The sequence below is a fragment of the Epinephelus moara genome, chromosome 8 (genome assembly GCF_006386435.1).
Source record: "Epinephelus moara isolate mb chromosome 8, YSFRI_EMoa_1.0, whole genome shotgun sequence".
In the NCBI taxonomy this organism is placed as follows: domain Eukaryota; kingdom Metazoa; phylum Chordata; class Actinopteri; order Perciformes; family Serranidae; genus Epinephelus; species Epinephelus moara.
The window spans coordinates 35,867,270-35,882,811 of NC_065513.1; the positions used below are offsets into that span (position 1 = coordinate 35,867,270).

The following is a 15,542-nucleotide window of genomic DNA, read 5'->3' on the forward strand; positions in this document are numbered from 1 at the left end:
TGTACATTTTGTATACAAATTCATTAAATAATTTTGCTTGTAAATGTCTATTTGCATCACGTTTATTATGGAAAACACATTATTTGATCAATTTACATTGTGCCCCTAAAGTTCTTTGTGCGCTCCTTACTTTTTCAACTTAGGAGCACATGTGCTCCTTGGGAAAAAGTTAGCGTCAAGCCCTGTAGTTTGCATTATTGAAGAATATATGCTCTGTAGCAAGCAGAGGTTACTTAGATATTATGTTCAGCAAGATAATCTTCACAAATGAGCACCACTTTTATGATTTTGAAGCATGAATGCAATTGCCAAAAGTGAAAATCTAATGTAGGGCTATGAACAAACTACACCACAGTTGTATGACTTCAGCCCTGTTTTCACTTAACACTTTCGATATGGTACCTTTGGAACCAATAGTAACCCTTCAGACATGGTAACTAGACCCTAGCGTTTCCACCACAGAGAGTACCCTTAAATGTGGGCAGGGTTGTTGTCACTGACTGCTCCGTGCGACACTCACTGTATTTCCTCCTTTATCAGTCTGTGCCTCGTTTATCGTCCACAGAACGAGGCTGCAGGACGAGGATTGGGATATAATCCAGTCGAAACTAATACAGATTTTTTTGAAACGCTTGAAGATCCACTCATTACTAAAAGTGTATGTCATCCAAGAGAGGCAATAAAAACTAAAGTAATGGTCAAAGTTGTCACAGTGAAATTTAAGGTGGGTTGATGGATTCATGTCATCAACTCTTGCATTGGGTAACATTACAAATTGACGTTCCACCTTAAAAGTTGCCGGCAGTCCACCCAGAAAATTTAATAATTTTTTCTCCAACTACAGCTGCTGCAAGAGGCAGCAAAACATCCTTTCATTTTATAATTGTATTCTTCTAAGCGTTAAAACCAGCCACAACTCAGCCCTGAGCAGAGTGACCGTCCTCTACTGACCAATCAGACTGCAGTGTTCACAGCTCCACCTTTTAGTACCAGATCTGTGTGCTAGGTACCCCAACAGAGGGGGGACCAATATGGGGACAGTATAGAACAGTTCCATTGGTACCATCCACAACTTTTCACAATGGAAACAGGAAAAAAGTGTACTGAACTGAACTGTACGGTATTGCTCTGTGGAAATGGGGCTTTAACATTCCCGCCACAACAAGGCTATAAAGGCGTGTTTGGTGTGATGACACTCTGTAGTCTCATTTAGCCACTTGTTAGCAAGCACCTTTTTCAAGATGCATAAAAGCTTCAAACTCATGAGTTGGGTATCTACTGACGTATCTTATGTTGTAGAACAAAATTATAATCTCTTCAGCTTGTGTTAGCCACATACCTTGCTTCAGGCAAAAACTCCATTCAAAAAAAACATTGACTTAAAATGAGAACACTGTAAGTGCTATAATGCTTTTCCATTTCTAGGTTTTAGCACTCATTACTATCAGTGGCAGATCCTAGGTGACACAGGCAGCTGCCTGGGGTGACATTAAGAGGGGAGCATTTAAATCCACCCCCTCACACACACACACACACACACACACACATACAAACAACCCTGATCCATGTGTCTCCTCTACATTAAACAAGATCAGACAAAAGGGAAATGGTGGAGTGGAGTGTATGTGGGGAGGATTAGAGTAAGAGAAAATGAAAAGGTAAAAGCCAACTGAGGCACATTACATTAACAAGGATAAGACAAAAATACTGTATTGTCTTACTGTGGGAGGAAGCTGGCCTGGGGCATTGAATATGCTAGGTCCAGCATTGATTCCTGTACCATTCTATTAGCTTTGTATTAAATGAGATGAGATATTGATCTTCTAATCTCCCTCTCAGAGAGAAACATGAATTTCCCAAAATGCTCATCCATCCCTTTAAAAGAAGATGCAACTTTATTTTTACTTAAAATGAGAATTTGAACTTTAGCATCTTGTAGAGATTCATAAATGAATGAATTATTTAGTTGTTTGGGTCAACAAGGAGCTGCAGATGCACCAAAAACAATGCTGGTAGCCTTGGGTTGATTGAGTATTTCTCTCTCGTATGATGGTCAGAGCGGTGCTTCTTGTTTATTGTTTCATGGCTAAAGCTCTGGGGAAAAGTTGCTTTGGACATCAAAATTTAAAAACAGCTTATACATAAAAATATCTTCATTTGTTTCGCAACAACCAATAAAAAAAATTTCCGCAGACTCACTTAAACCAACACTTTCTACATTCTCAGCAGTGGTTGTGAGAGTGAGTGAGAACAGACTGTTGTTCTTGTAATACGGTACAATACCCTCTGGCTGACCTTTTGGCTTCTGCGTTTGTTTTCTGTTCTCAGTAGCCCACCACGACCCAGAGAACACCTTCAACTGCAGCTTCATCGAGCCCCCCTCAGTGGCCGAGCAGCCCTCCCCCTCCTCCTGGTCGTCCCAGGAGTCCTTCTCTTCCTTCGAGAGCGGAGACGAGGGGCCAGTTTACTGTGTGCCCCATGAAGGTGAGTCATCGTCAGAACAAATAAACAGTTTAGTTATCTGGAATGACGCACATAAATCCTTAATTTGTCATTGACACGTAGGAACCTTTACACATACACACAGACAGACAGAGGTTCCTGAAGGAGTCAAGATCTCCAGTGTGACCGTTTAGTGACTCACCCACTTCTGTAAATCTCATTAGAGAGATAGTTTCTTTATCATATGCCATCTAGGCCCAGGTTTTGCTCCAAGAAGTAGGAGAGTATAAACAGGAAATGGAACGGTCAAGTCAGCACATGGCACAAATCCAAACAATGACTAACTCCTTGATGTTTGATGGAAACCACCCGTTCCATCAGTTTCTATTCTGGAAGTCTGACATTGCAAGTCAGGTTTTGTTTTGGTGCATTTTTGCGTGTGTCGAGTGATTGATGGTTTTTTTAGTGCTCACTTAGTACTTTGGTTTGGTTCTCATTCTTCTCATGAACGGTTCAAGGGCTTTGAGACAATTGATTTTTGATTAAAAAGCCTTGGGCACAAAATAATTGCTGTAAACATCCCAAAAGGGTTTTGAATTAGAGGAGCAGTGATAGGATCTGTTGCACTGGAGCCACTCTAGTCTCAAGTATGTTTGTACAAATTAGCAAATGAAGTGGCACAGATATCAGTCTTTAAATATGTGTTAGTGCTTTGTCGGTGGGAAGAAAACAAAATGTCTCCATACAGATGAATACAATGAAATGCTGCTATTTGTGAAGGTCACAGATAAATTGCATTGTTTACAAGATGGCAAGATGTGTAGTCCGTTCTCTACAGACAGCACTACATTTTGATTGCTTGTCTTGTACAACCAATTTTATTTACATTGCTCAAAATGACAAATATGCCTCAAAGGGTTTTACAATCCACATAACACACAGCCCCCTCTATTCTTAGGTCTTTGATTCAAATGAAAAACATCACAAAAGTAAACATCAAACATTTTATTAATATACAGCAGTCTCATACGGTGTGCTGATCACAGGATGATGGTAAATTATAAAACTACAGTAACAGACCAAGTAGAGAATCTGTTATGTCAGTGACATAAGCAATATCTACTACATTCAAAGTTGGCTAACATTAGCTGCCATAAGTTAGAGGACCAACTCAATAGCCAAAAAACATCTGTACATTTCTGCAAACCAAAATTAGTCGTCTTGCTTTGGTCCGAATCAGCGACTAATTTTGTTACAAAGTTCCATAATTGCCTAGAGTTGGTTCGTGTTCTCACGGCAGCATTTACCAGTGGACCAAATAAAATGCCTGTGCAAGAAGGCTGCTCTTGATTGGTCGGAATTTCCATGTGGGAAAAATCCAGGAAGTAAAGCAAACGTTGAAGAAGAGTACACTTGCAAGATAAATGTGACACTTTCTAATGTCACAATGGAGGGACAACTACGCAGGTTGATTTTAGCGCTGCTCATCGTGGACTATATTGCTGTCATTGTTCATTTTAGTCAAACCATACAGTTTGAAAACGAGGCGCGACTCCAACTAGAAAACAATGTGTTGATGTATTGGATGTGCTGAATGTGCATATTAAGGCAGTACAGGAGGAGGTGCACATTAATAATCCTCCAGGACTGTAACATGCTCATGTTTAACCCAAACAATGTGTCATGTGACTGCAGTTGGTTCAGATCCAGGTCGAAAAACGTTCTCACCACAAATGAACCGCACCAGAGTTTGTTTGTAACCGGACCAAGACCACCTCTTCAAGAAGGTCTCGGTCCGGTTGTTTTGGTGCACACCTGAGTGTGATTGCTGTGTTCACACCTGCCCAAACGAACCACACTGAGGGAACAAACAGGGCAGGTTTGAAAGCACCCTAAAAACACCCACATTTGGTGGCAAAAAGCCTCTGAAAACAGCAGTGACACGCTGAATAACAACAGATTTTGTTGTTCTGTTGGTCTTGAGCGGTGGCCTGCAACTTGTCCGGGGTCTAGCTAATAAATCATCCACCATCCTCCCCAGCTCCCAGTGACAAATTCAGCTAATATACATCATTTTAGTAACATTCATGTGACACATGAAACACAAATGTAATGTTTTTGTGGTTTGTAGAAATATACAATGCCAATATTTTCTTCTGGCAACTGAACTGAGTAGTCGTATCAAAAATTCTCTGTTAGCAGATGTCTAAGTATATTCATTTAAGCAATAGTTTCATTTTATTGCTTATGAATTCCACTTGGCATTTAAAAGAAGAAGACTGTGTTACTTCTCTCATAAGTAACCTAATCTCTCTTTAATTGATAATGTGTATGGGATTTTATATAATCTGCTCTGTTTAATTAGCTATTTGTATAAAAAGTGAAATTAAAAGACACTTTAATTTTGAATATTAATCGCTAATCTTTGACTAATACCTCTTGATCTTTCAATGATCCACAGAATCTGTGAATGAAAGCAAAGAGAAGCGCAGCCCCAGCCCAGCAACAGAGAAGCCAGAAGCTGTCCCTAATGAGGATGATGCAGGGGAGTACACCTCCCTGAAAGACACCAGTGTCACCAAAGCAGAAGGCAGTGAGCAGCCCCTCCTCAAGTCCTCTGACAGTGAAGGCTCCACCAGTGGCTCTGAGTCCACTACTGCGGCCCTCTACGCCCGCATCGCCCGCCTCTCCAAGCAGTCCAAGGAGGACGATGGCAGTGGCAAAGATGGGGATGGCACTCCTACACCAGAGGCGAAACGCAATGGAAAGCCACCACCTTCACCCGGCAAGCCCAAACCCCGCCCACCAGACCCGTCCACTAAGCCAAAAGTATCCTGGATACATGGAAATACTACAGGGTCTCCCCACCCAGAGCAGCAGGGGCATGGGGGAATGAAGGCACTTGCAGTGCCAAAAGAGAAAAAGAGGAGCTCCAGTGATGGCTCAGCCAGGAGCGAGGAGAGGAAAATGAAGGAGAGGAGCCGCGAGCAACAGAAGAAACAAGAGGGGAAGGAGGCAGACGTCAATGGCTCCCCCAGCAAACACAAACCTCTGCGAGGTAAGAAGTCTGGGGACGAGCACAGCAGTCCCAGTCACATGGAGCACATCAATGGCGTGGTTCAGAATGCCCTCAAGAAGATAAGTAACTTCCACAGCTCCTCATCCGAGAAGAAGAGCACTGACAGCCCAAGGGAGACCCCCAAGGAGCCACCCAAAAGCCCCAAGGTCATCCACCCTCATATGAACTCTGAGGCTGCCACGCTCCTGGCTGCTCAGCTCAAGGAGAAAACCCAAAGCATCAACAGGAACGAGGGGACAGGTCTGACGAAGACCAATGGTCTCTCCACACCCAAGGGACACAGGGAGAAGCCAACACCCCCACAGAAAGCCAAGAGGACCCCCTCCAGCAGTTTGGGCCAGCAGGGCTCCACCAAGCCCCTTCTGCCCACCTCCAGCAGCCTCCAGAAGATGGTGGCACCCGTCGCCACCGACTTCGGGACCCCTGAAGCCAAGAGCCCGGAGAAGCAGGACTTGAACGGCTCGAGGGCAGGGGACCTGATGTTGGATCCCACACCAAAGAAGACTCCCATAAAAAAACCACCCAGGAAGAAAGGCAAAGAGGGTACTTTGGAGACATCGGAAAGTAAAACACCGCAGCAAAAGACAGCCATTATGCCACCACAGGTAGTGAAATAAGCGTTTTTAAAGACAAGTGGCCAAAGTTTGCGATGGATTTCCAAAAGACTAAAATGGATTTGTTGGACGGTGAACCACGTAGTTTTTCAATCAAGGAATTTTGACATTTGTGTGAGCGTGCTGTGACTCCAGGACCAGTCAAGAGTGAGAAATGCTTTTTAAATCGAGGGCTGTTGAGTCGTATTGGTGAGTTGTATTATAATGACCTCTATACACCATAGTATTTCATTTCAAGAATCCTTTTTTTTTGTGTAACGACTATGTATCGATCTCACACCACGACCTGTGGCTACGCCGGACACAACTGTGAGAACGGTGGTGCACAGACATAATCCATAGTTCATTCATCTCTATTCCTCTGCAGTATGTCCACCACTATATTTATATATGGATTGCTTTTGAGGTTGCATAACTGTAATTTGCAATGCAGGTGTCGGAAAAATAGCTATTTTTTATGTACGCTCTCCGAAGGTACTAAGGGTACTAAAAGTAACAAGGAAATTAGATCCTCTGAGGATTGCAAGCTATTTTGTTTTTGTTTGTTTTGTTTGTGGACCAGCATGCATTAATACAGTTCTATACCTTAAGCCACCCTCCTCGTTCTTTATGTCTCGGCTATTTTTTTGCAGATGAGGGTCTGCTTGATTCTTGTTAATTAAGAGCAACACTTAAATAGGTTCAGTGTCATTTGTTGGAGAAGCAAAGAAAGCACCTTTTTATTTTCCTCCTATATTTTGCTACCAGAGCAATATTCAGGTTACTGTACCACATTATTAGGGATGCTATTCTTTAATCAACTTAATTTGGCTACGTTCACATTACAGTCTTAATGCTTAATTCTGATTGTTTCCCCTGATGTGATCTTTCTGTTAAGACTGTTTACACTCATGTTTAAGGTGACCCATATTTGACAGCAGTGTGAACAGATTTCTGCTGAGAGTTTGAACAGAAAACATCACATTTGCGCAACAGGCATTTGGGGAAAAAATTAATAACATAGCAATGCAAGTTTCATCTCCCAAATGACCACCATAGAAGGAAGGTCTGATGACATCATTCTGCATAATAAGTATGAGCAATGGCCATTCAGAGAAATATGGGCAGATGTTCTTCTACCTCTATTAGCAGCTTATCAGTCCCTCCAGGATTTTGCAAACTGTTTTTGTGATTGATGCGGCCTGAAACGTTTTCACGGCAGCTTTTCCAAAGAATTGCAACGTGTGCTGCAATGTTTTTAGACATTGTTTTGCAGTGTTGTAGCGGTAGTAAGTGAGGATTGCAAAACTAGTTGCAATGCTGTCATGGATTTTATTGGAGTCATGGAGTCTATTATTATGAGCATTCAGTATTTCCACCCGAATTAAAATGTATTTGTAATGGTAGAGGGGTGGAGGACTGATGGTGGACGATCAGCTGTTGATGTGCTCGACAGAGCTCTGAAGGACCGTCTCCATACGGTGGGCTGGGAAATTAAATCAGTTAATACAAACACTGTTTTCACTGGATTCTTCCTATAGAGCTGACATGAACACTATTTCGGTTCAGTAAATGTCTGCTGTCAGTCAATCTGGTGAAGGCAGTTTTAGCGGCCACTGTCCTCTTAGCTTCACAGGAACCGCTGCTGACAGGCAGCCACTACCAATAACCATCGGGTAACATTAGTAGTGTGATGCCAACAGTTATCTCTGTCACTGCGTATGTGACTCTGGCTCAGGTGCAGCAGTAGTGTCATGATAAATGAGAGCTAGTGGGGCAGTGGGACAATGCAATGAGATTTTAGCCGTTTTAAGTAGCCATTAGTAGTCAAATAGTCAATTGTTGCAATTACAACATTGTAAAATCCTGGAGGGACTGGCTATTGCTGGTAGTGCTGTGAGACAGAGGTGTGGGTGTGGCCAGGAGAGGAGTCAGGAGTGGTGAGGCCGTGATGTGGAGGGTTTCATGGAGAAACAGTTTCTCCAAAACCTTAGGATGACCAGGTCTACATTCCAACATCTCTGCTGGCACCTCATGACAACGCTGTCACAGCAGGACTCAAAATGTAGGCAAGCTGTCGCTGTCAGAAAGCATCAGGCAGTCAGGCTTTATCGGCTGATGAGTGTGGCAGCATACTCCAGCAGCAGTACATCTGCGTCAGCCTTCTGTAGATCCAACAGCCCACTCTGACACTGTGTGATGTGCTTGTGCAGTAAAGTATGGTGTTAAAAAAACATCGATATATGGGAAAACACACATGAATTCGGTCGCGTGGCCAGTGATCAGATATGTATCAGGTGTAGGACCACCTATGACAGTCGCCCAAATCTAATTGGAAAAAATAGAAAGTCTGTGTCATAACTACTCTGGAGAAGTCTGATCTGTGGCATGTGAAAGTAAAAAGATCGGAATTGGGCCACATTTGCTTGTAATGTGAGCGTAGCCTTTGACACCCCAAAGTCATTGTCCTCTGTGCTTGTGAATCACCTTTAATTCCTCACTGAGCTTTAGTGTTGCTCTCAAGGCTCTTCCCTACAGAACTGTTACATTTTTGGATTTAAAGTCTTAGCTCTCTTTTGTCCAACTCTGTCAGACATGGTTTGTTGAAACCCAAACTAGCTCTTTGATCTTCCTGCAAAAAAAGGGGCCATTTTAAACCTCTTTCATACTTCGGCTAACACCAAATCACCAGAATGTGCTCTTACTGTACGTTTCATTCAGTCAGCGAAACCACTAAACCAAAAATGAAATCCCGAGCTATCCTATGTCCTCACTTTATGTCATGCTTATAAATCACTTTAAACTCACTACTTTCAATGCGATACAGCAACATCTGCAGTTTCCCACTGCAGTATTTAAGAAAACATACTGCTGGACAATCCCCTCGCAGTAAATCAGATGCAATTGATAGTTTAGTTTAAGTAGTGGCTGTTAGTGTCCTCTGCAGATCTGACTACAGAAAGAGACTGCCATGTGTCTTTATCTGCTCTTTCAGTTTAGTCGAGAAACTAGGTCAATATCGCCACTCTCATTTCACATGAATTGGTTTATGCCATCGGGGTATTGTGAGGGAAAAAAATCTTGTCAAAGAGGTTTTGTCCCTTAAGGATGATATTATCTTAAGCTAGTAGACTCATGCTGAAGTAACAGGGTGCTTTAATTTCATTGTAAGACTTTAAGGCTAAATGGTACCATGCCTCAAGTGTTCAAATGTGCCTCAACTGTGGATCAGTTTAAGCAAAAGAAGCCATGTTTGCCTGAGCGTTATCGCCAACTTTTATGTCAAGTGTTGGTCCGACAATAAGTAAACCAAAAACAGGGTTGGGGTGGGATACTTAAACTGGACAAATTCAGTTTGTTAAGAGGCTTTTTATTTCAGTTATTGGTGGATTGCTATTTTGAAAGTAGCCTTCCAAACATGAGCTATAAACAACGGATGATAGGTATGTATGGTAACGTGCCAAAGGTATGTTTCAGGCTGAGGAATATTTTACATTCACAGCTAATTTGAAAATTTGTCTCAGTTTTACGTGTTTTTATCAAGGTACAACACATTTCTTTGGTTATTTTTTCAACATTTTCTACTTGTATACATTGTGTACTTTTTATTATCTTTGTAAGCTGTGCTTATATGACCTTTTTAGTCTGTTTTCCTTGGTGTCAATGAACTGGCTTTCATGTTGTATTTGCTTTTTTTTCTTTTTATGGTATGTTGCTTATTTTGAGCTCTGAAGCAAACCTGCAGTATGAGTACTTTCCATCTTGTAAAGTTTACATTGGCTTTGTAATTGTTCTCTGTTGATGTTATTGTTTGTGTAACACTTAACTGCATGACGCAGAGTGTAATTATATGGCATTAATAGCTGCACCGGAAATCTGTAATCTTCTTGTTCCATCCAGTTGTTATTATTGCCTCCCATAAAGGAAAAAAAACTCATACGGAAAGGATTGTACAATACTACTATGATACCACTGTTGAAACAATTGCATATTCTTAAAACCATAACATTGTGTAATTATGAAGTGGCAATTTTTTTTATCTGACTGGCCCGTGCCTGTTTTTGTAGGCGTACAGTGCATTTTTGTAAAGAAGGGCCTGAAAAGCTGCAAAAACGTTACCAACTGTAAGGTATATTTTGTCTTTTATGGTTTTGTTTTTAGCAACTTTGATTTCCATTTGTGTATGGTGATTAAATTGGTGTTTCCTCATTTACTTCTTGGAATAAAAAGCAATACATGTAGCTCTAGTCGAACCAGAACTTTAAACTCCATCCTCATTTAACTGCTTTACAATGACAGTCATCATTCACTTCGTTCTCATGGGGTCACGACCTCCTCTTGGCATCTTCTCCAAATATCTTATTCCAGTGTACAATCAACTACAACAATATGGTAAAAGGGATGTATTGGGTAATACAACACATAGATCTCTTATTGTATTCTTCAAATAGATTCATTGCAATGCTGATTGATATTTGACCCTTTCCTGTGACTCCGGGCTACCGGGCTGCTGAGTCCCATGGACGAGGCAGGAGTCCTCAGAGTCATTTGGTCACAGCGGCTCTTCAAAGAGCCCGAGGGAACCAGGGAACTGTTCATTTGGCTCCTTCAGGACGGGGGGACAAGAGCTCCTTTCATGAGGGGAAAAACAGTGGAAACTCTGTGCTAAGGAGTTAATCACGCGCTGCATATGTGTCCTCTTTTGGCGGGGAGAAGAGGGATGTAGCAGGACTGGGCCACAAGGCAATGAAGGAGCATGAATGGATGGATATAAGGATGGATGGATGGGTCATGTGATGGGTAATTGGAACCAGAAGGCAAAGCGGCTTTGTTTTAGATTCTACTCTATTGACATAGTGTTCTACTTACTGTGTACATGTGTGTAAGTCGTACAGAAACGTTGAGTTGTATTCAGACTTTTCAGGACTGCAGAACTTGATTCTGATTTACGATCCACTTCTGGACTCGTCGGGGACTTGCCTGTATTGATTTAGCCATGTCTTGATGCTGACAACAAATGGATGTTGATCTGACCTTTACAGACGAATTTAAAAAGATAAAAAGTGTTAAAATTTTGCTCAATGTGGATTCCGTTTCCTTGGTTTTTCTATAGAAAATCAAACATTTTAATCAGCACTTTCCAATCCAGTCGCCAGAGGAAAATGTTGGCAACGGTATGTTTCTGCAAACCACGGATATGTGACGGTGTAGTTCAGATTACATGTATATGAGCTGAGTTTCTCATCAGGTGGGTCTCGCCTAGGTGTGAACCCAGGCATGCAGTTCGGGACACGGCCACCATAGCGTCCAAACCAAGTATTTTAAGCCAAAACATGGTATTTTCTGCACCCTAACCAATTAGTTTTTGTGCCTTAACCTAGCCACACATAAAGTATTGTCACAACATGACACTAAAAATTGAACCCTACAGAAACATAAAGTTTTAACATACCCACAACATATGAAATGTACAAATGTAACATATCCACAGTTTGCAGAAATGTACAATGCCAACATTTGTTTTGGTGATTGGGTCACAATGTCCACATTTTAAAAACATATACTGTTTGTTCCCTTTTAGACAGGCTAATGCCACAGCTCAAGGGTGGGCAAGTATTGGATGGAAGGCCAGGAAATGTCATACAGACATTCATGCTCCCCAGAGGATGAACCCCTTGTTTCTTCCTGTTGCATTACCTTGAACTTGACTTTTTAGGTTTTTTTTCTAATGTCTGAACAACTATTGGATGGATTGGCACAAACCTTTGTACAGACATTCATGGTCCCCACAGGATGTGTCCTTTTGACTTTTGTGATCCCCGTACTTTTTCTCTTGGGCCACCATGAAGTTGATATTTGTGGTTTTGAGTCAAATGTCTCACCACGGACCGCCATGAAATCTAGTTTAGACATTCATGGCCCCCACAGTTTGAATTCCAGTGCTGGATAAGAACAAATACCTGCAAAAATAATGACGTTACCATCAGCCCCAGCTGTGTTTCATGTTTATGCTGTGGTAATTAGTGAATATTAGCATGCTAACAGGCTAAACTAGAAAAGCACTCAGAGAATGCAGACCTCCGCCAAGTATGTGATATTCCCTCCCCCTCACGCGCCCCCTCCTAACGTTAGCTAATCGCTAACGTTGGCTAATGTTAGGTAATCGCTAACGTTTAGCTAACTTTAACTAACCGCTAACGTTTGTCAATCGCTAATGTTATGCTACCTTTTGTAACGGCAGGAATAAACACACCTGTAGGAAAGAAATAGGCAATGTTGCCGTTTATGGCTGTTTAAAAATGTGCTGACTCTAGTACCAGCTGAAGATGTCTTCAATGTAATCGCTAACGTTGGCTAACATTAGGTAATAGCTAACGTTTAGCTAACTTTCACTAACCGCTAATGATTGTCAATCGCTAACGTTATGTGCATGACCAAAACATCAAGTTGGGCGGCAGTTTTAATCAACAGCAGCGTCTTGTACATACCGTGTCATTGATCCAGGAAAACCCCCATTCAGTCAGACGATAGACTTTATGTATTCCTGACGAGCCAAAGTAGGCCTACTCGCCACTGCCAACCGGTGGCGCACGTTTGGTCATGGAATGAGTCTATTCTAAAACTCGGTGAATACATAGTGTTATTTAGCGCTATTTTATTATTTTATCCACTTTGCTTCAAACGATCACCACCGAAATTTTATCTTCGGTTCTTGTCCCATTATCCACCTTTTCATCTTTCATCAAAATCTGTTCGTAACTTTATTAGTTATTTTGCAGACAAACAAACAGACAAACAGACCAACGGTGGCGAAAACATAACCTCCTTGGCGGAAGTAATTATAGCTGTTTTGTCATATGCACTCCAGTACGAACTCCCTTTCACACATGTAACGCACAACAAGAGATTATCTGTAAGAAGCGTTCTCACCTACTGGAGATACTCCATTTGGTTTAGGCGAGGGGTGGTGCCTGGGTAGAGCGTCATAAACAACCGACTCTCTTGCTGAATTGTGAATTTGCCAGACGATTTCGGCCCTTACCAGTAGAAGGTCCTGAATCTCTTCAGCCCCCCAGTTAGACATTTTTGTTGCCAGCTTTGTGTAAACGACCCTTCATCTTCATCCTTGGATGTTTTTTTCTTCCGATTTTGTGCGAGCCTCATTAAAGAAATGTTATCAATACACCTACTCGCTTAATGTGAATTATCCGGACAATTACCTGTTCTATTCACACATGGGCTCAATTTGGTATTACAGACTTTGTATTAGGAAGATGGCAGGGTAAAGTCTGTTTATTTCCAATCCAACTGATTTGGACATTTGCATTTTCACCTAGAGCTCCCAAAGTCTAGATAATTTCAGGTTTGCAGTGCATGTGTGAACAGAGCTTATCATGACAAATTATTCATGCCTAACATCAGTATGTTAACATCGTCATGTGCTAATGTTAGCATGTAGCTCAAACAACCATGACATAGTCCTACAGCATCACAGAGAGGTCTTCAATAGGTCACAGTTTGATCTGGTTTTTGTCCTTCCTGTTTTGGACCTGGTCTTAAGTCTGACTCAACTACCACAACCTTGATGTCTCCAGATCGGTCTTCCTTTTAACTTCCTTTACAGACTGTTGGAATCTAGACTCCTTCCCTCCCAATATCATCCCCTTTTTCATGTGACAATGGATTAAAATGTGATTCATTGCCAGGATGGAGAGGAATGTTGACACAACCGCCTCCATCTGCCCGTCCTCAACTCGCAGATGGAGAAGATTCTCAGCTGAGCATACCAACACATGGTCTCTGGCTTTTTATCCTTGACATGTTTTGGGAAAGTCACAGCTTGGAAATGTGCATTGCGTGTCACCACTGCACAGCATTTCAGGATAAACTGTGTTGATTGAGCATGTGTAGGACTTGTGATGGATTTCTGCGCCTGCTGCTTTTGAATGGATTGAAATGGGAAAGGCCTGCGTGTGATTATGAAACCTGGCCTTTTCATATCCTCGCTGCAGTTAGCTAACAGTCATATTTTGCTCATTTTATTGATTTGGTATTGAAGGCTGACGTGTGAAACATAAATTCACTTTGGCGCTGCAACACAGAGGGACACAAAGGAGAGACTATGCAGGATAACGCAAAGCTTGGTCAGAAAGTCAGGGTGAGGAGTGTGGGAAGGGGGTTCAATGACATGTCGGCTGCCAGTCTAAACATGACTTGGAGCGGGGGCGCCCTCAGTGTGCCAAGTCTATAGAAACAGCGAGGCTTTAAAACTCAGGCCGTATGAGTCAGCCAAAAGCCCTGGACTCAGAAAACCTATTCCAGTCCCTGTGTTTCCATGGCAACGGGAACAGATTGGAACCACATCTGGTAGCCATTTCAGTCCCTGCAAGGAGAGGAAGAAAGAAATTTATGAGTGAGGGGGAAAAAGACAAATATTTTCTGCAATGCAAAGCAGAAAGAAAGTGGAGTCGAGTTACACTTGAAAGAGGCTGAAAATATTAATTCAACTGTGGACTCGGTCAAGAGCAGATTTTCAGTGCCCATGTAAGTTCAGGATAATGGATTAAGCCTTACTCCATTCCAGCTGTAACTTCTATTAGCATGCATGAAACAAAGGCAAGATTTAATTTGGTCATAGGAAGCCATTTTACTGTGCACAACCCCGTATTTCTTTTGAAATCCCATTGTTGAATGCGTGTAGTGTTCATGACCTTGAACGATGCAACAGAGAGTCTGTGTTTTTGACGTTTGCAATCGAAAAGTAGCTTTGTGTTCTGGCGTTCAAACCACCAGCCTGACATAGACGGGCGTCTGTTGCAGCCCGATTTCCTAAAATGCAGTCCCATCCCTGGCTGATTCGTTGCATCAGACACGGCCAGAGGAGATTTGAAAATGCTGTTTTCGTCTCTTATCCCTGTCGACGCGCTGTCTGCAAGAAACACTGTCTAATTGCAGTCCTCCTCACACGTTAAATGTTGTTTCTCAGCCCTGTGGAAATGCAGTAACTATGAAATGACATTTACTGGAAATGGAGCTGGTGCTTTTCTTGAGCCAAAACCACTGAGAACTGAGGTCAGCTCGCAACCAGAATTGGAGAGGAGAAAGAGCACCAGCATCCAGTGTGTGTTTATAGATTCCCAGTGACATCTACTCACTCGGCGATTTAAGACCATCATTATAATAGACCCGAAACTCCCTTGCAGTGCCACTGAACGAAAAGAGGCCGCTCTTAATGCACAAATTAAGAGCAACCACACAACAAGCCGACCTCCCAAATAGATGCTCGGATGAGCCGGTGAAGTTCTGAAACTAGGTCAAAGGAGCTGAAGCTGAAGGAGTCTCAGTTTTGGGATGGACAAACTTGTTAGTGCTGTGCTTAGAGTCAATGCATGAGACTGAAAACTGATATTTACTGTAGCTCAACCCAC

General features: G+C 42.2%; 1 protein-coding gene across 1 annotated transcript in view; it reads left to right on the forward strand.

Moving 5' to 3' along the window:
• scarf2 (scavenger receptor class F, member 2) overlaps positions 1-11,189 on the forward strand; it is a 37,545-nt gene extending 26,356 nt beyond the window's left edge. Inside the window, exons 10-11 of the mRNA XM_050050105.1 lie at positions 2,329-2,484; positions 4,904-11,189. Coding sequence (XP_049906062.1) covers positions 2,329-2,484; positions 4,904-6,138 — 1,391 coding nt within the window. The 3' untranslated portion in view covers positions 6,139-11,189. The remainder of the gene's footprint in view (positions 1-2,328; positions 2,485-4,903) is intronic.
• The last annotated feature ends 4,353 nt before the right edge of the window (positions 11,190-15,542 follow it).